This window comes from Gavia stellata, chromosome 8 (genome assembly GCF_030936135.1).
Source record: "Gavia stellata isolate bGavSte3 chromosome 8, bGavSte3.hap2, whole genome shotgun sequence".
NCBI classification, from domain to species: domain Eukaryota; kingdom Metazoa; phylum Chordata; class Aves; order Gaviiformes; family Gaviidae; genus Gavia; species Gavia stellata.
This window is the reverse complement of record NC_082601.1, coordinates 36,887,716-36,908,157: the sequence shown is the minus strand read 5'-3', so window position 1 is coordinate 36,908,157 and position 20,442 is coordinate 36,887,716. Positions and strand designations below refer to the sequence as shown.

At 36.5% G+C, this 20,442-nt stretch overlaps 1 protein-coding gene across 1 annotated transcript; it reads left to right on the top strand.

Annotated features, from left to right (window-relative positions):
• The first annotated feature begins 3,342 nt into the window (after positions 1 to 3,342).
• On the top strand, positions 3,343 to 13,178 carry FAM171B (family with sequence similarity 171 member B). The gene is made up of 7 exons (XM_009808608.2): positions 3,343 to 3,397; positions 4,056 to 4,148; positions 4,442 to 4,600; positions 6,609 to 6,776; positions 10,531 to 10,647; positions 11,443 to 11,566; positions 11,843 to 13,178. The coding sequence occupies exons 1-7, from the start codon at positions 3,358 to 3,360 to the stop codon at positions 13,176 to 13,178; spliced, it is 2,037 nt and encodes a 678-aa protein (XP_009806910.2). The 5' UTR covers positions 3,343 to 3,357.
• Positions 13,179 to 20,442: the final 7,264 nt, after the last annotated feature.

Here is a 20,442-nt window from a genome sequence, read left to right as displayed (position 1 = left end):
TGGCCTGCTCTAGGATGCTCTGGTACGCTCCCTTTTATACAAAACAGTAGTGAAAGGTGGCTGTGGGGGAGGAAAACAGTTGTTGTTACTGTTGGATTCTGGCTTTTTTTTAACTGGGATTTTTTACAAATTGTCATTTCACTAGCATTTGGCTTCAGAGGCATAATATTGTGTGCTCATGTCTTCTGCACTGTTACTGTCGAGAAATGGAAAGTTTTGTGGTTTTTTTTTTTTAAAAAAAAAAGTCTTTCCAAAATCATTGCACACAAACTTCAAGTGACTTGTTGGCAGAGTATATTCTGGTTGATGTTAGAAAATCTAAATTATTTGCTCATACATATTACTTGCAGGGAGGGAACAACTCCTAGCGATTGGCATACTTTCTCTTGTCAGGAAGACTCTTGTGTTAGCACAAAAGGTAAGACCAAAAGCAATGAGAGCTAGGGATTGAGTCTCCTTTAATCTTTGTCTTAATATTAGTGGGTGTGAAGTGATCATTTTTGACGTGCGTAACTGCTAGTTACGTATGACAGTAATACACAGGTAATTACTCTTTCAGAGCTTGCATTGTGTTAAGACTGTGTCTGTTTTCACATGGGAGACCTTTGTCTCAGTAACCACCCCAGGATTTCAGTCTGCATTTACAACCGCGCTTCTGCATCTTCTCAACACCATTTCGGGCAGAATATCAGTTTTGAAAAACGTTGTGGCAATTTCTGAACCCATGGGAGAAAGAAGTAATGCAAGTTGAGCGCGGCTAAAAGCAGCCAATGGTATTTGTCAGCTCACCATGAGAAAGAGTGAAAATAGTATAGCTTTCTACATTTTTGCAGTCTATTTTTTTTTCAACCAAAAGCTTCTAAAAAAGTGGGTTTTAATATGGCTGTAACTGAAGGAGATGAGAGGAAGAGATATTTTTGCACAAAATAACTTCTGAATTTACTAACAGCTGGAGGAGGAATGCAGCAATTCCCCCCACCCCTGAGTTTTCATTAGGCTTATTGTTAGCAGGAAATGGAAAAATACACATTAAAAGTGTGAAGTGATTGAAAGAAAGGGTCTTTCCGAGTACCTTCTAGGTTTTCATTTTCTTATGAATTATTTCAGCTGTTAATACTAGGCTCTTTATCTCCTGACTTGATTCCAGCTGTTAAAATACTAGTTTATACCAGGCATTTCAGGTATTTGTTCCTACTGCATGAATTCCTGTTCCTACATGCTTGAATTTTGTACTACGGAATTTCTTATTTTTTTTAAATACCATTCTATGAGATACTCCTGGCTTCCAAGTGATTACAGGATTAGAATATTGTACACAGTCTGTTTTCTCTATTTAGTAGCCTCTCAAATTGTCATTGGCCAAAGGCATATGACCTGTCTCCCAAGTTTTGGAAACCGCTGGAGTCATGCTAGTGTATGTGTAACTGGATCAATGCCAGGAAGATCTGTTTAGTAGCCATAATTTGCTTACATGACATAAATTTATTTTTTTTAATCATGATGTGATTTAAAAACCCTCTAGCAACAGCAATTTAAAAGCAATTTTATTCTTGAAATACCATGCATAAGGAAAAAAAGACAGATGACGTTGTTCTGAGATTATTGTGCATTTTCTATTTAATTCAGTCAAATATGTTCGAGTACCACTGGGATCTTTTGTCTTTTTTTGAAAGTATATATTAATTTGCACAAGGAGATACAGATTTTTCTATAACACTGTAGAGAATCAAACTAGCATGGCTGGTAAGTTTTTGCTGTGTATGCAATAAATAGTAATAAATAGAGGCCAACGTAGCTTTTGTTGTGTGCAGGTCATTTTTTTTGCTTGAATATGTGGTATGCTCCATGCATACAGTAGATCTAAATAAATACTTATTTCAGAGAGGCCTAACTTGGATGTCTTCACTACATACTGGGGTTTTTTTGATGGATTGTGCTTAGCTTCCAAAGGTATTTTCATTTAAATCAAGGTCAATGGTAGTAATCTCTTGGTGCAATGTCAATCTCAGTTATAGAGGAGATAAAATTGTCGCTCAATTTCATTACGTTATGTATATCAATTTCAAACAAACTTAGCCTGACATTTGACCTAAATAGAAATGCATATTCCGAATTAATGTATTTGAAAATATTTGGGTATAAAGTAGTGTAATGGGTGGAGTGGAGTCTGTAACCAAAATACTGGTAAATTGATGTTACTTGAAATATTTTTAACAGTGGTCCATAGAGATTTTAATTTATGATAATAACTTAATTTAACACTGCAAATAACATGGAATTCGGTCAATTTTCATGTATCTGCTGTCTATGAAAAGACTCCCTAATAGTTTATTTACAATCAAGGTGGGAGAGAAATTGAACGTAATTCAGGGCATCTTGAGACTGTTGTTCAAGCGGACTTACTGTTTTAAACGTACTGCTCAGTCACTGCAATTATGATCTCTGCAAGACACTAGGTATCATAAAGGAATGTCAGATCCTCTAATTAGCAGTAGACAAACACTATTTAGAAGTTGCAATACAGAAAGGTGAAAACTAGACCAGAAATGTAAATCTGGTGGGTGATGATAGACTAAAACAGTCAAAGTGTCTGGATGTATTTGGTTACTTTATAATAATTTTACACATGTAAAAATAAATGTGTTATCCCACAGCCTATAGACATTAGGTTCTCTGTTTTTATAAACTCAGGGTGCATCTTTAAATATAAGACCCAAGCCAAGGGTTACACTTGGATAACAAGACCATCTGTGTTATCAGTGTGATAGTGCAGAGCACTTGCAAGGCACATTGAATCTCACATTGTCACAGATGCATTGTTCAAGCTTAAAGAAAAAGGGGAAGAATTGCTTTGTAATTTTTGTTTTGTTTGGGTTTTTTTAACTGTTTTTTTTTTTTTTTTTTAACTCATTTTCTGAGTTTGATAAACACTTTTTGGCATCTCTATGCCCCATCTCAAGGTTTTTTGCTTCCTTCTTCTCTGTGGTATATAATTGTATGATTACCCCTCCCTTAGGCCAGAGCTTACCCTCTGTTATGATAGAGATCCACTGTACAGTGGATGAATAGCTAAGGCATAAACTCTAGGGCTTTTTTACAAATTGAAGTTATGGTCCATAGTTATGATGTATTATGACCTCCCGTTTTCCCTTTCTGTTAATAGGATCTGTTTTTACACTAAAAGTTCAAGTAAATGACATCATCAGCCATCAGTACCTGCCACAAGCGGTTGTAGAAGTGTTTGTTAACTATACGAAGACAAATTCTACTCTTACTGGAAACAATGGAGCAGTATTAATAAAAGTTCCTTACAAATTAGGATTAAGCATAACTATCGTATCATACAAGGATGGCTACATGTTAACACCTTTGCCTTGGAAGACTGGGAGAATGCCAAGTATGTAAGCCTCTTACAGTCCTATTATTAAACTGTATCTGTCGGTAATTAAATTTCTCTTTTCCTCAGCAGTCTGGGTAGTTACTGTCAACTGAAAATGACTGAATGAAGTCAGTCAAGGGAGGTCATGCTTGTCAATGCAGATGTAAGGGTGAATGATCTGTTAGAGACCTGTCAAAATTCTTATTGTGGTAAAACAGAAAATAGCCCTTTTTAAGTCTAAGTAGGTTATATTGTGATAGTGTGAGTGTGTTCTGAGAAATTATTCACCTAGACTTAGCAAAGGGCTGGTAATGTGTTTTGACAAGAAACATGTTGTCTTTAGTGATTTCTGGAGTGCTGATGCTTTGAGTGCTGTATAACAGGTATAACCTGTTGTTACAGATTCCTTTCAGCAGTGTTTCCTCACAAGTTTTCCTGTTTAACTATTGCATGCTCTTTAAGTTATGTTAATTTTTTTTTTGAAGAGATGGACTCTTAAGAATTTTAGCCACTTGTTTATCCATAGAAGGCATACAACAGCAGCAAACATACAGTAATATATTTACCCCATCTTCATATATATGTCTCTTTTTAACTGCTCTATTCACTATTCCTTCAGAGATCTTACAGGATTTTTTTCAGTGCACAGTGTAACAGATATTATCACTTTCCACAGTATACTCGTCCGTGACACTTTCGTTATTCCCACAAAGTCAAGCTAATATATGGCTGTTTGAAGACACTGTCTTAATTACTGGAAAACTGTCTGGTAAGTTCAGTGTACACAGACCATGATCCAAACGCTTTGTGATAAACACCTGTACACATAAAAAAAAATTAAGCATGTTCATATTCTCATATAATACCTATCTACTCAAAGACAGATTTTCAGTTAATTGTGTAGCTGTATGTGTGGCTGTGACAAGTACTAGACTAGAAATACACAAACCATGGAGAAAATGAGTGAAAACAGGTTGTTATGCTAAATGGATTTCTGAGCAGTAATAAAAACACTGTTTATGTGTTTTAACATTGCTAAGATAAAATACTACTCTTTTACAGATGCCAAATCTCAACCAAGTGTTCAGTTTCCAAAATTTTTAATAAAGCTTCCAACAAATCACCATATTACAAATCTCACAGCCTATCTGACAGTGCCAGAGCAATTTTTGAAAGTGGACAGCTTTCTCTATACAACAGGAATTCTTCTAAATAAATCAGGTATGTAAATATGTTTTTTAAGAAATTTTAAAAGAAGAAATCTTCAAATTGTAATGCATCTGAGTGCACAGTGTTTCAAAAAAACGTGCTTAAAGTAAAAGGGCCTGAACCTGCTTCCATTGAATTAAATCACAAAGCTTTGTTCCATAGGAGCAAGCTGTAAACACATCTGGTAAGTAATTGATGTCGCTCTTAATCTTGTTTTATGTAGTATGAGAACATAACATATCCTACTACGCTGAAATACTCCTTCACTCTCTTTTTTAATATATATGAGAGTGTATATTTATGTAAGCATATATACATATAGGGAAATTTATGCACATGAATAAATAAATATACATATTTATGTAGTTCTTCAAGGTGCTGAAGTACAATTGTGGGGTTTTAATAGGCAATAAGTGAACATTGAAATTACTTTTATTTGAATATGTACAGGATTTCCTGAGGCTATAGAATTGGTTTAGTAAATACCTTGATAATATGGTTATGGCCAGAGCGTAAACTAGGTCGACCTTAAGAAATCAATGAAACTGCAGCAGTTGACTTCAGCTGTGGGGTTTTCTGCATTTTCACTAGAATGGTTGCTCTAGGAGCTTTACACCTAGCATAAAGGTTGTATGGAAGCTCCAGTTTGGCTCACAGACAGTTAATCTGCGTAAGCCTGTTTGAAACCAAGTAGTCAGTATGTATACAGAGCGCAATTGTAATAATGCATTCTGCACATACGTTTCACTGGAGAAGCAGTAAGTGGTTTCAAGAGTCATTGTAAGTGCTCATATGCAGTTGGATCTTTTAGTATTTGTCATTCTATCAGATTTTTTTTATTTGCATAAATACAGTATTCTCTGGTAGATTGTACTGTGTGCAGTTCCATCTTTCTTTTGTTCTTTTCTTTCTATTCCCAGTGGACCTGAAGCCATGAGGCTCTTAAATTCATTGCAGCACATGAGGAGGCCACTACATGGCTTATTTGAACTTATCATGCTCTCTTTTTTAATTTTCATTGAATTAAAATCATAATATATATTGTTATCTTGACTTACATGTTTTAAAACCTTTCTTATCTATATTTCACTTCTTGAAATGTAAAGCATAAGAGAATGAGCAGTGTTTCTCCCCTTCGAGTTTTCCTTTCAATCTGTCTGGTATGTGTTTTAAATTATTCATATACTCCTAAAGGAATAGGCTTCCTTTTAGGGCAGGTGAAAGCTAATTGATATCTGATGCATCAGGAGTTTTCTCACAACCAGCTTCTAACAGCTTGCATAGATTTAACATTATTTTGGTACGTATTAATTCTGTTTCAGCTTCTTTCACCATCCTGTCATATTGTGCATTCTGAAGTATTTGCAAATTAGTGTAAGGAAAACAAAGGAAACAAACTTTCAGGCTGCATTGTAAAGCTCTGTATATGCAACATTTCCTTTGAGTGCTTTGACAAGCCTCATGATTAACTCTTCAGTTAATTGTAACTGCAAAATTAAAAAGTTAATCCTTACAGGTAAGTTTATTAAGAGGGCTGTTCAACTAAGGAAAAATGCAGCAGTCATATGTATGCGTATGTCTTCAGTTTGATTCAATGTTACATATATTGCAATTATACAAAAATTCTTATATTATCTATATTTCACATAGTTTAGCTATTTTGTAATCAAATTATCTCAGGGGAAAAACCCTTCTTCCCCCACTCCAAGCTAAGTTTTGCCTTATCATTGGTTCTACAGTCAGCATTGAACCTGTATGTCAAAAGTCTGTTTCTCTTTCACAGATTTGGTATAGATATTACTGGTTTTTATTTTAATCACAAGATTTTCGAAGTCCAGAAGAGAAGAAATGTTGATTTTTATTTTATTTTTAATTTGACCAAGTTCATGACAGCTGACTGTGTAGCTGGAAGTGAATGAGGGCTTGCCTTTAGTTTTAATGAGGATAGATTCTTAATTCTAAATATTTTTTTAAAAAATACATAACAGAGAATTACAGACAAGATATTTCTCACATTCAGGTTTCAAAAGCATGGAACTAGCTCCTCTTGCCGCAATATGCATAAACGTTCTTTTGACTGGGACAGAACTGAAAGTAAATGGTCCCATTCAGATTACACTTCCTCTTCCCGCAAGTACTGTAAAATCAGGAGATGCTATACCTGCATGGACATTCGATATGAAAACTGGTAAGTGGGCGAAGTTATTTGTTATTCTGCCTTTTAGCACATGTACGTAGTTTTGGGCACATGACACTGTATGTCATGGAACAGTGATGGCACTAATATATGAGGTCATGGTAAATTGTCACAAATTTTATTAGGGATTCTGTATTGTTTTTTGATTGACTAGCTTGAATTGTTCAATGGAATTTCCCTGCTTTCATTAGTTCAAAAAAGCTCTGCTGAAATTCATTAGCATTCCTACTGAACAAATTTTTAATGTAATGGGTTTTTATTTTTGTGAGAGACTAAGGATTCAGGGAACATGCATTTTACATGATGTTAAATTTTAAGCCTGGTAATTTTGTGAATGCCTTCTTAAAAGAAAACAAATCAATTGAAGATTTGGATGCTTTGTTTCCTAGAGTATAGCTCTAAAGATCCTTTGACACTAAAACTGGAGTGGGTATTACTTCAGTTAACAAAAGCAATTCAGAAAGTGAAATGAAGGGGAAATAAGAGTTATCAAAGGGAACAACATAGTTCTTGAAGTATGCACAGGAAGAGGAGGCTGAGGATTAGGCATTTTAAACCTTTTGTCATCCCTTCGTGCCTAATTTTAGTCAAGAGTGAGTAATGAGCTACATACACTTATCCCATTTAGATGTGCTGTATTAGGTGTGTGTGCATGAGTATACTGATTGTCTTATGTTGTACCTTATACTTACCATCACGCGTGGCCTTGAAATATGCAAGTGAGTGAAGAGCTAAGTGTCTTACTCCTTATTAAGGCAAAAAGCTGTTATTCAACAGTTGGAGGTAAAGGAAAGGACACCAGCTCTAACAAAGCGTTGTTTACATGTTCAAGAAAGAAACTGATCATCTTAATGAAGAACAACCAAAGAACATTAATTTGAATTAAGAACATGCTAATAAAGAAAAGGCTAGGTTGTCTCTTGGGGAAAAGAGTAAGGTTTGGCATAGGAGATTAAGTCTGTCTATACACCTACAAGACTTCAGAGGGGTAACTGGTGATAAGAGATAACATTCTTCATCAAAGAAAGGGGTTTGGTCTGACATGGTAAAATAGCACAAGGGGTTTTAATTTCTTGCTGCCACAGCCACTTTTGCCACCTCCTGTGCTTATCTGTAGCTATGCTGAGCTTTTTTAAGTCACTAAACAGAAAACTAGGTCATCAATGTTACTAAAACAAAAAGTTGACAGAGCTAGAGCAGCTTGGCACGAGGTCAGGTTAGAGTATAAACCAGTGTTGAGGGACCTATTCAACATCCCTTCTTAGGCATGTTGGCCTTGGGGGTAGAGCAAGAGCAGAAGTGTGTCATGCTGACCCAGTAAAACAATTAAAACAGTTGATTTTTTTCCTCTCAAATGGGGTGTACTCTGATAGAGGTTCTGTAAAGGTAAACTGTTCGTGATGGGTGCTCACTGAGGTGTAGCGTTCTTATGGAGCCTTCACTGTTGCTTGCTGAGGAGACGACAAGGATGGCTGTGGACAAGGAGAGAGACTTTTTGGGCATAACTCTAACTTCCACTTTTTTCCCACTTCCTCATCTCTTCTCTACAGTGAAAATTGTATTCACTTTTCTGGATGTTTATTCTTAAATATGTTTCTTTTATTTTTACCTTTGATCTGACATGCAAAGCAACTTTTTTCTAAGGTAACTGGGTAATAGCAAGGCATTCCTTAGTCAGGGTTCTGCTGACTGAGGACAGCTGAACACCTCAGCTCTCCAGCAAGCATTCGAGAGTATCCGTAAGTAGCAGCAGGCCCCCATCTGAGCTGAATGGAGAGCCACCAGTGCAGTGAATAATTAGGCTCTGGCATCCAAGATGTTGCATGCAGGATGTTCCCAGCAAGATGTTGACACACACTTTTAAACTCTGAAGTCCTTGGGTAATATGTCATAATGGTAATCAGAGCTTCCATGTCAGTAGCAATAGTGGTAAGAGAACAGGTCTGTATTTGATGTTGTGTAGACTGATCCATATGCACCAGAAAAAAGATAGAAACTGCTTTTACATGTCTGCTCATGCAGTGTTCCCTGGGGTTACTCGAAGCGTAATAGTACTGAGGCTGTTCCTGCAAAATGAGCTTTTGTAATTATATTCTAGCTGCTGTAAATGCAGAATTTGTTGATGTATATTGAATGTGGCTTCCTTCTTACTACATACTTTGCCTCATTAGTACCAAAAGTACTTTGTGGATTTTAACAGAATTACAAAAAGAAAAAAAGCTTGCATTGCAACATAAAATTAAGAATTATATCCTTCTGTTTGAATGGCAGTAAATCATAGAGAATATGTGCTTACTCATAAATCACATTATAATGTTTTTCTTAATATGTACTGTTTTCTATTGAGTATATTGTGGGGGAGATATAATTTACTGAAGAGGACAGCAAAGAATATATAGCTTCTTACAGATTTGTTCAGTCAAGATAGAACTTCTAGAGAACCTAGAATTTTTTTTTGCCTTTTATATGTGGTGTTCTGTGTTGTTTTTTGGGTGCCTGTAAGTAGCCCACCCTCTATACTTGTAGATCAATAGTTTTAGTGACATCTTGCCTTAGACTTGGCAGGACAGAGAATTTGAGGATCTGTTGTTGTTGCCTCCATATGAGAGTTGGGGATGGAAGACTCTTCCTGCTGGTCTTGCTCCTGAGTCTGGACAAGAGGTTTTCCAGGTAACTTGGAAACCACCTCTTTCAGGGCTCTAGGTGGCTGCTGCTGTTCCCCTCTGCCAGCCATCACAAGTACCAGGAGAAGGCTGCAAGTTTTACTGCCGAATGATATTTTGTGGGTGTGTGTGTCTGTGCATGAGTGCTTATGTGGCATATGTCAGTTCTCATCTTTACCTCCTGACTGGTAGATATTTCCTTTTGCGTTGCTGAAAGAGGGGTCCTGGAGGAAAATGGAAATTATAGGGCTTATATGAATTATACTTTTTGCATGCTTTGGTTATTGTTGTTTTTAAAAAGCTGGTGGTTCTCTCTCCTTCTCAGTATTTGCAGTTTGAAAATGTAAGGTTGTTTATATGGGGTTGTTTTCTGTCCTTAGAATTTCACAGGTGGCCCACATTAAATGTGTTCAAGTGTGTTAAGTATAATTCTGTCTCTTCTACTGCACGCTTTATTAATTGTGGAAGCTGGCATACCGTAAATACCTGGTCTTTGGATTGCCAAACAGATGGTGTGGAACCTGTGTCCTAACAATAGATTTTCCTTGGGCTAACCCAACTATTACTGCCTTGGGGCAGGCAGGAGAGAAACATTCAAGACAAACATTGTTTATCCTATTGTAGCTTATTAGATTAAAATGCTTTCCCACTAAGTGCTGCTAGCTAATGTTAAACTTGTATTCATATGCTTAAATTACCTGCTCCTTGATTTTTTTGGTCTTGGCCTTCATACATGCTTAAGCTCATATAATAGGATTTTTCAAACGATTTGTGTGCATATCTATGAAAGACATTTGTTAATAGAAAATTAATTATATTAAATTAATTCCAGTAAGTAATGTCAATGGTTTGTTTCAAAGTAAATGTCCACACAGGGATATTTGCGATGAAATTGTCAAGAGAGGAAGTTTTGCATGTTTAGCTAAAGCTGTGTAATAAATAGTGTATAGGTAAGAGGTGTCAGTTTTTCTTGTGACCTTGTGTGTTTTTGGTAATAGCTTGATTGCTAACGGTTTGAGGTATAGAAGAATCCTGCATGGCATGTGCAATATTTTGTCCTTTTTTTCTTTTTTTTTTCCTAGGTTCTTGGGTAAGCCGTGGGCTAGGAACGGTGAAGGAAGCAGATGGTCAATTAGTATGGACGTACACTGCTCAACACTTAGGCTACTGGATAGCCGCTCCACTGCCTGGAACAAGAGGTATTGCAACAACTGGCAAAGAAATTGCTGAGTAACCCAAGTAACAGTGTATCATAAGGCTGTCAGTTTGATTGCTTTATTTAACAACAGAAAGGGAAAAATGACATGCAGTTTCAACAGTTGGAAAATTTTTGTTTGAGTCCTGATAGTGTGCCTTTGTGCGTATAACCATTTCCTAGAACTTCAAATGCTACGGGGGGGAAAAGTCCAGACTGTATTTGAACTTACATGTTTATACTATCGCCATCTTTTGGAAGACGCGTGCAAGGGCACTGACTATGGAGATCTAAAAAACAGTGGAACTGTCCCTTACTGTTGGGGATTGTGTATGACAGGAGGAAATACAACAAGAAAATTAGTCTTGGGTGAAACGGTCCCAGTGGATTCTGTTTTATGTAGACTTGTTGCATGCTTTTCAAATTCATATGAATGGATTCTTATGGGTGAAATAGACATCAGAATTTAAAAACTGATAGCATTTTCTGACAGAAGCACAAATAGAAAATGTAGACCATGTTTCTAAGTCAGTTTGGACAACTAATACAAATGTAATTTGACTGGAGTTGAGTAGATATCATGGTAAGGCTTTAGTACTTGAATGAACCTTTGAAGATCCATTATATTGAAACCACTGTTTGTATATTTTCTAGTTTGCTGAAACAGCAAGGTGAAAAGGGAAGTATGAATGTAGTGCCATAGGAACACAAAATCACTGGAAAAGTATAGTTATGCATATCAAGCAGAATTATTTGGTTTTGAGAACTAATTCTTGTCTGGTTTTGTTCAACGATCTAGAATCCATTATTAGTGCGGTTTCCAAAGACATAAAAGCCTATCACACAGTGTTCCTTACGGCCATACTGGGAGGTACTGTTGTCATTATCATTGGATTTTTTGCCGTTCTTCTCTGTTACTGCAGGTAAGCAAAAAGAGAGGCTCTAATAAGCTCAGCGTGAATGGAATTTAAGGTTGATCAAGTAGTCTTTTGAAGTTGAGACTTGTTTCCTTAGCTAAGCTATAATGTGTAGCCTAGTATTTCTTAATATGAAATTCTGTAATAACTGTAATTTTTGAAGTTTGTGATGTCACATTACACCGTAACATCTTAACCAAAATCTAATCTTCAGCTCTGGTAGTCAACAGTCTAGAATTTCCTAGTATGCTCTACAGTCACCTTGCATCTCTTTTTGCATAGGGATAAATGTGGTCGGACACAAAAGAAGGAGAAAAACACAACTAAGCTGGAGGTCATAAAAAAAGACCAGACAACATCAACTACTCACATAAATCACATCAATGCTGTCAAAGGGTCTTTGAAGTTGGAAGATAAGTCACAGTTATATACACCGAAGATTTCTTCATACAGCCCTCAAAGAAGGATGTCCATAGACATGGAAGATAGAAAATCACGAGACAATTTTAAAATCTACACAGAGGATGCTTCTTATCAGTCATCCTGTCAGACTGGTCAGTCAAGAAATTCGGCCCATTCTTTGGAGCCTAATGCTGGGGTTAGGCACTTACAGCAGCCAAAGCATAGTAACAGTACTATTACCCAGGCTCCTAGGGACATTCAAGACCAAAACAGATACCCTTCAGTGAAGGAGGAGATGTATGGGCTTTCCCATATCCCAGAACATCTAATGCATATTTACAATCAACCTATTGCTATTCTTCAAACCTCTGACCTTTTCCGCTCCCCAGAACAACTGCATCCTGCTAAATCAGCAACTTTGCCAAGAAAAGGTCAGTTAGTATATAGCCCCATGATGGAACCCATGAATCGTGACAGTTACATGCAAACGTTACCGAAAATGCCAGTGCACTCTCATCCACAGCCTGCTGTCTGCAGAGATGAAAACAGTACATTAGATAGTGAAGAGGGCTTGCCGTCTCAAACGTCAGACTGGAGCCGGTACACTAATAGCTTACTGGAATCTGTCTCTGTTCCTGGGACATTGAATGAAGCAGTTGTAATGACTCCGTTTTCATCTGAACTTCAAGGTATTTCAGAACAAACGTTACTGGAACTCTCTAAAGGAAAACCATCTCCACACCCTCGAGCATGGTTTGTGTCCCTGGATGGAAAGCCGATTGCTCAAGTGAGGCATTCTTTCATAGATCTGAAAAAGGGCAGAAAAACAGAGAGTAATGATACCAGTCTGGACTCTGGTGTGGACATGAATGAGCATCATCCTAGTAGGAAACTGGAGAGAGAGAAAACTTTCATAAAAAATATGCCGCATTCCAAGATCCTTTACTTGGAAGATCTGGATTTGAGCAGCAGTGAAAGTGGGACCACTGTTTGCACTCCAGAGGACCAGGCTGTGAAGCACATTCTGGATGGAGGGAATGGGCCAGTCATAGAACAGCATGATGAAGAAGGTCTAAGAAGAAAAACTGTATCAGGAAGTCATGAATCTGGTATCCCTTCTGCTAAAAAAAGGGATAGACCATCTATCACGAAAAGAGATAGCAAAACCAATATCTGGAAGAAAAGAGAGGAGAGGCCGCTTATTCCTATAAATTAAAACACAATGTGCTTTGTGTTGTTGCTCTCCCTGCTGGTTATTGACCTCTTGGCTGCTTGTGTAATTCTGCAGTGTTGGGTTTACAAGGGAAATGTTGTTTTCTAGTATCGAGAAAAGTTACATTTTTTTTTTTTAATACACAGATTGAGTTACTAAACTCCAACTGGGCAATTGATATTCAATGTGAATTGAAAACAGGGAAATGCTACTATTAAAACTTTGCAGTTCCTAATTTTTCTGGCAGTATAGGGAAGGCCCACATTTTAATTAGCCTGCCATTCTTGGACACACCTCTGGGAATGCATGGTGAGAAATGTAGGCACATGTTTTAATCTTTTCGTACTTATTGCTAATGTGTTGGTAGACTGGTTCAAGCCATTCCTCAGCCTTGTTCCTAATCAATGTGACCATCTGTACAGTATTTTATATGTGAAGTTTTCTAGGGATCTGTTACTACTTCTTTGTATAATGTAAAATGTTTCATCAGTCCCACAACACCAGCAGATGAGCTCTGTTGGATTTATCAGCGGAGCTCTATAGCATTACTGCCCTCTCTGTGTGCCCATCATGTGCAAAAGGTTACCATTCCATATAGCAGTGGCAGAAAGGGGAAGTGTACAAGCTCTGTGGCCACTGCAGTTCATGGTCCCCACTGTCTTAAGATGTTGCCCGTCTGCTTTGTTTTAATCTGCTTTGTTACCAACTGTGCACGTTGAAGATTGGCATCTGCTATGAAGTGTCCACATCCAGCAGAAAAGGACTGCTGCTGGTAGCATTTGAAGCTGCTGCTACTACTGATCCCAGTGTCTTGTTTTGGCTTTGTTGTCAGTTAAAATCTTCTCTTCTGCATGCTGTCGGGCCAGTTGTGCTCCATAACATAGTCTTGAATCTCTGCAGATCTATAAGTTAAAGTTTGGCCCATAATGAAAAAGTATGCAAGTTTAGACAAATTATACCTTGGAAATAGTTTCCTTTAGCAGAAAGGTTTGGCACTGTTGCTTTTTATTTTATGTTTAAAAAAATGGAAGATCATTGGAGATTTATGTGCCTACATTTTGCCAGCCTGGGCTGCTTTTGTCTAGGTTGTGCATCGCAGAGGGGTTAAACAGGCTTTAAAAGTTGGGGGTTTTATGAGCATGAGAAAGCAGATGGCAAAATTTGGTCTATAATGCAATATAAATACTACTTATGACTCATCTTAGAGTTAAAGTTTACCAAAAGTCATGAATGCATGAAATGTAACTGAGATATGTATAGAGGAAGGAAAAGGCCATCAGAATATTCTTTATTTTTAATGTTCATCTTGTCAAAGTGATAGTTTCAACTTTGGCTAACAGAAAAGTAGATGCATCCCTTAATGTGCTTCATACAGTATAGAGAATGTCTTTCTGTGGCTTTGAAGCTGTTTCCCTGATGAAATAGGTTCCAGCATTTTGGCTTTGGCAGTTTGATTATAAATCATCCTAAAAAAGCTTTAAATATTTTCCTTAGAGCTTGGTTAAGGTGCTATACCAAGACCCAAACATACAATGCCTACATCTGAATTGTGGGGTGAGGTACACTTGGTTGTCTGCCCTGTAGTACACTCAAGAGTTGGGAAATACCCTATGCAGCTGGACTTCTGGGAATGTTTACTCAGGAAACATTACTGTGAAATATGTCTGTTATGTTGGGATTGTCAGTGGTCTAGTCCTGTTTCTAGAAGAATATGCAAGGTAACCAGAATGGTACTAGCAATACATCAATCCAACTTCTTCTAGTGTGCAGTTGCTTAATGAAACAAATACGATGTTCCTGTTGAGTTCACAAGTATGAAAGTGCAAAATAAGTTTGAGATACGTGTGCAAATAAGTCTGTAATTAAATTGGCCAAAAGAATCTGGTTTAATTATACAGTTAATCTACTTCAGAGGTGAAGATGGCTTGTCATATTAGCATGCCTTTGGTACTCCTTTTAGGTGACACTAATTCAATTTTCCTATACCAAATACACTTTCACAGTACTTTGTTTTTTCTTATATGCAGTTCCACTGGATTTCGTGTATGACTAACTCTCTAGCCCCAAATACTGATATTTTCATCCTTTGCTTTGTTATATACATTAGTAGGGATCAATGTTCCATGTAGATGCACATATCTTCTGAAAGCTGCTTTGACTTTTAAGGTTTAATATTGCCCTGCTCTTAGAGTTGCATCAATTCTGATGGTTCTCTTTTCAAAAAGAGAACATAACAGAAAATCCCTGACAAGCTAATGGTTTTGAGGTGTTAATATTAAATTGATATGTCTCTACTTGAAATTTTGTTCACCTACAGTAGCTTAAACATATAGCAGATTTTTTCAATGCATTTTTTCATTGTATATACCAAAAAGACCTAACTCCTCAAACTTACTTGTATCGTTAAAACATACAGACTACTGTAAGTGGCTTTATTCGTCTGAGTTCAAAGGAATGAAGTTTTGCACTCCAGTGTTCTTGTTCTGTGTCAGAGTAGGTATCTGGTCACCAAAGAAAAAGGATTAGAAGTGTTGAAAAGATCAGTTATAACTTTGGGACTTCCAAGTAACGGTGCCAAAAGATGTACTGATGTGCTGCAGATTCTGGTCCGCTCTGTTAGCTGATCAAGAGCAAAGAGCGGAGTTCGGTTCTGTACCACCATTCTAAAGGAGCTTTTGGCTGTCTGGATTTAGTCAAAATTTTACCTTGCACATATTGTAGTGCAAAATGGCCCCTTTAAAGGCCATGCATCAGTGATGCATTTCAGCTTTTAGCCAACAAAGCAAGTCCGAGTGGAACAGATCTTCTTGCAAGATTTTCTTGCGGCTAGGCCTCTCAGTAGTAGGAAGAAAGAGAGAATAAAGTTTTCTGAAAAACAGGCATCTTAGCATATATAGGATTGGTATCTCTACGAGACAGTAGCTCCTCCCTTGCCAAATGAGGGTGTGGGCATTTCTTGTAGTGGAATATTTAAATTCTTTTCCGGAGAGCGCATGCTGCAGTTCTGGTAATACCATTTCCAAGGTTGTCTTCAGCTGTTGCTTCTATCCAGTCAAGCAACAGCTATCTTTGCTTGCTTTGTAGATCCCATATGCCAACATTTCTGTGTGTAACTTGCTAGCATTTATCACATAATGTCTTATGCTGCTGGTAACACTTGAAAAGGCTTTTTTAAAGTCTAGTTTTATATTAAAAATAAATACATAACTTGTTTTCTGTGTCAGAATATGAGGAAAGTATTCTGTAGAGAGAAATTATTGCTGCAGTTGTATCTGCAAAGATAAATGCTACATGAAAACAGCCCCTAAGCACACAATGACAGGGAATTCTTCCTTGGCCCTATCATAAGCATTAAATCTTGGATTTTAAAAACTCTAAGTAACTCTAAAATTATTAGAATTATACTTCATATTTATAGTCAGTATTTACAGAATATATTATCTGGGTCTTCATGTTCCAGCTGTATGTTGGAATTTATGCACCTATTAGCCACTAAAATTCTTTTTGGTTCTAGATCATTAAAAAAAAGGAGTTCGACTACACTGAGTTTGTAAAATTTTAATTCCAGAGATAACCATACATGATATGCAACATATGTGGAAAAGACAAAATATTACAATGAAATTTGTCTTTGTGGTCAAACTAATGCTTTTCTCTACTTCTATGTATGATTTCAACATACGAATTTATAGGAATCACTGGATTTATTTTTTAAGATTTTTTTTCTGTTGGCTCAGTATTGCAGCACTAACAGAGTACTAAAATGCTAGTGCTAAATTTAGGTCTAGATAAAAAGTAGCGAGGATTCATGGCACACTGCTCTTGGAAAGGCCAGGGAAACATTCAGAGGTTTTGACTTCTTTGAATCTGGAGGCTGATTACCTTGAGAAGAAGTGGGCCATACCTAAAGCACCTTTAAAGTAAGCCACCTCTAAGGAGAGGGGAATGAGTAGGGAAATTGGAAAGGATATGGCTTCTTTCTGATGCTTGTTTCCAAACTGATATGTATTTGTGTTTCAGTGGAATTGATTATTTTTGAATAACACAAATGTTTGCAAGAATTATGTCTCAGTTCTTCACAAGATGCTTCTTGAGCTGTCAGCTTTTGAAAAAAAAAAGCTATGTAAGTGTACACACAGTTTTAAGTGAAATGTGTTAGGTAGATACAGAACACTCAAGACCTAATTTTGTCATATATTTAAGGTGAAACATGGTTAATAAACTTCAGGACAATTTCCCTGCCGTGGTTGCAATACATGAGGTTGAGATTCTTCTTGCAGAATGGTATACCGGTTCCAGGTCTTACCTGGTTTTGATGAGGTGGTTAAGGGAGTTAGCCAAAGCTTGTTTCTGCAATTAATGGGGCTTAGGTCAGTATTTTGATGTATCATAAATTAAGGGAAGTGATCAGGCTAAATAATGTGCGGCTGTATGCACATTAATCTGGATATGTTACCTAGAATAAGCTAATTGACAGTAATTTTCAGATTGTTATCAAATGCCATGTATTATAGAAATTAAAGGGGGGAGGAATCACTTAAATTGCATTTGATTAACAGGAAAAATCTTCATAGTACTATCAGAAAATAAAAGAACTCTGGTATCTTACAAACCTGAAAGCACAACTGATTTGATGATTAGGGACATGATTTACCAATGTAGAGCTAGAGATGACACACAAAAAATAATCCAGGATGTAGGAATGAAAATGTTCAGTTGTCTGCTTTGTTTTTATGCAGGAATTTGTACCAAAGAGGATGAAAACAATGGGCACCAGTCTAAACTCTTCTCGTCAGTTAAAATGTGAAACAGTTTAACAATATTACAGATCTAACACTGTGCAAATTGCAAGGCAGTACACTACATCCATTGTCTGGTACTGCATCTGAAACATTGTATATTAGGAAAACCTGAAGGTCAATTAGCCTGCTGCAGTGCCTTTCTCTTTCATCAGACTTATTTTATCAGTGGGACACCTGACTATCTGAAAAGCACATTATGGGTTTTTTCTGTTAGCCAAAAAAACCTCAATTCATACTTACAATTATGTAGCTTTTATAATATTTTAAAAGGCAGATCTAGTGTTTTTTATGTTTGAATACTGACTCCTGCATGTTGATGATGATGGTAATTGTTGTAAACCCTCTTTTTTGTATTTTATGTTTGAAAAGAAATTAAAAAAATATATCTTTAGCAATCTGAACAGTAGTATCTTTTAAAAATGCACATATGGGATCTGATTCAACTTCATAAGTAAGAGTAACCGTCTTGAAGTCACTGGATTTACAGGTATGAAAATGACTGGGATTTTAACTTGAAAAATGAAATTAATATATGTTTATATATAAAAACTATTATAATGATAAAAATCCTTTTTTCAGCTGCTAACCTTCCTTGCCAGTAGAAGCAGAAAGTGTATGGAGATAGGTACTTAATTCTTATTTTCTAGAACCAATTTTTATCTCAATTTGGAGCATAACCTGCATTGTTTATATAACCCAAGCTTCTGCTTCTTAAATTTTTTTTAATTCAGTGGAATTATGCAAAACACAGTGCTATGCCTACAGACTTTGAAATTAGCATTCTTTTACAGTAGATTGTACTAATTTGTGCCACACTTCTAACAGTAGGCAGCTACGTTTGTGTTAAAGAATTTATATGACAGGTGGTTTAAATTACTTTAATCTGAGCTTCATTTTCTTTTAAAAGCAGTATTCAGTGTGTTCTGATTACCAAAAAAGAAGGCTTCAGATTTATTTGTTTTAAGTATGGCAGGGGAAAACTGTGTCATTATTTTTAGTATAAACACTCTCAGCTTGAAAATTATTTTACCAAATGAATTTTTTTTGGTCAGTTTAAGATTTATTGAATATTCCTTTATTCCCACTCCCCAAAAGGTACTGGTACTTTATTCCCCAATTAACTGATTCAATTCCTTTGAAGCACTTGTTGCACTTAAGTCCATGTTAAAACAGTAATATTTGTACAACATCTTGTTAATGAACACTTTTTAGTGCTCATTAGAGCATAGAGTTCATAAAAAAACCCGTCTCTGAGATGCTGAAACAGGTGAATTGATGGCACTGACTGTGCTCACCACCTTGCATGTTGGAGCCTTATATTCAATAAACACTTCTTTACCTTGGCAATCATTTTCAAAAACACTCTAGTATGGATATTGTTCATGTAAAACATTCTTGATATTCAGCATCCTGGTTTTAAGTATTTCTACCTTTTTATATTTTGTCAGAGGTGTCTTTTCATCTCTGTATTTACTACAGTATCAGTGTATCTGTTGCTGAAAATGTAACTAAGATTTGTAAAATGTTATAGCTTATGCAATATAATAAAAGTTTTAAAAAGTCATCAGTGCCTTAACTTTTATTTTAATGTCTTTGAAGTCATATGATGTTAGGAAATACCTGTCTCAACCCTTTTTTTCTAAATATTGCTAAAAATGTATATTTCTGTCATCATAATTCCAGTGACAAAAGAATGTTATTGTCCTTGAGTTTACCAATTCTAATGCAGTCACATTCTCTGTTCCTTTCCTACTGAAGGCAGACATCTATATCCACATTAAATCTGATGCTGTTTCTTGGTTAGTGCAGGTAAGGTTATTCCTTGTGTAAATTGATTTTGTTGCAATTGGAAGGGGGTACCCAGAGAAGAATATTATTTCAGGTTTTGTTCTTATGTCTGATCTCTCTGTCTCCATTCTTTTATTTAGAGACTTTCTGTAGCACCAAGAACAGATAAAAATATTATTTCTGTATATCTGCACAGTGCATAAGGCAGAGGCATCAATTCCAGCTACGAATAAGCTCAAAGTACATAAATACAGGTAGAAGAAAAAGACAATATTGTGATCTAGAAGAGCCTACGCTAAACTTCAGGGTGTAATGTCCTATTCTTAATTGTATCTAACACTGGTATTTCTCAAGCCTTTTTCTTTTCTAAGCTTCAGAAAAGCCACATTTCAGTATTTTCACCATTGTTCAGAAACCCTGCAAGACTGCAGGCAAGCACATTGCAAAGGTTTTCCTACCATGGGAGGCAGGCACTTGCATGGGTTGTATGATCACTCCTTTAGTGCTCTGAGAAGCTAGTGTCTACTAGAAAATGACTGCTTTTCTTACTCTCACGGAATAACTTCTTTATTTTCAACCTTCCTGAGAAGTAATTTTTTTTTAACCATGGCAAATCCATTAGATACTTTAAAATAAATGGAGTGGAATAATAATGGAACTTTCTCTCTACAGGAAGC

Excerpts from the sequence above, each read along its gene's own strand:
- FAM171B (XM_009808608.2), top strand. The coding sequence starts at position 3,358 with ATGTTAACACCTTTGCCTTGGAAGACTGGGAGAATGCCAA. Across the intron at positions 3,398-4,055 it reads GAAGACTGGGAGAATGCCAA|TATACTCGTCCGTGACACTT; the intron begins GTATGTAAGCCT and ends CACTTTCCACAG. Across the intron at positions 4,149-4,441 it reads AATTACTGGAAAACTGTCTG|ATGCCAAATCTCAACCAAGT; the intron begins GTAAGTTCAGTG and ends ACTCTTTTACAG.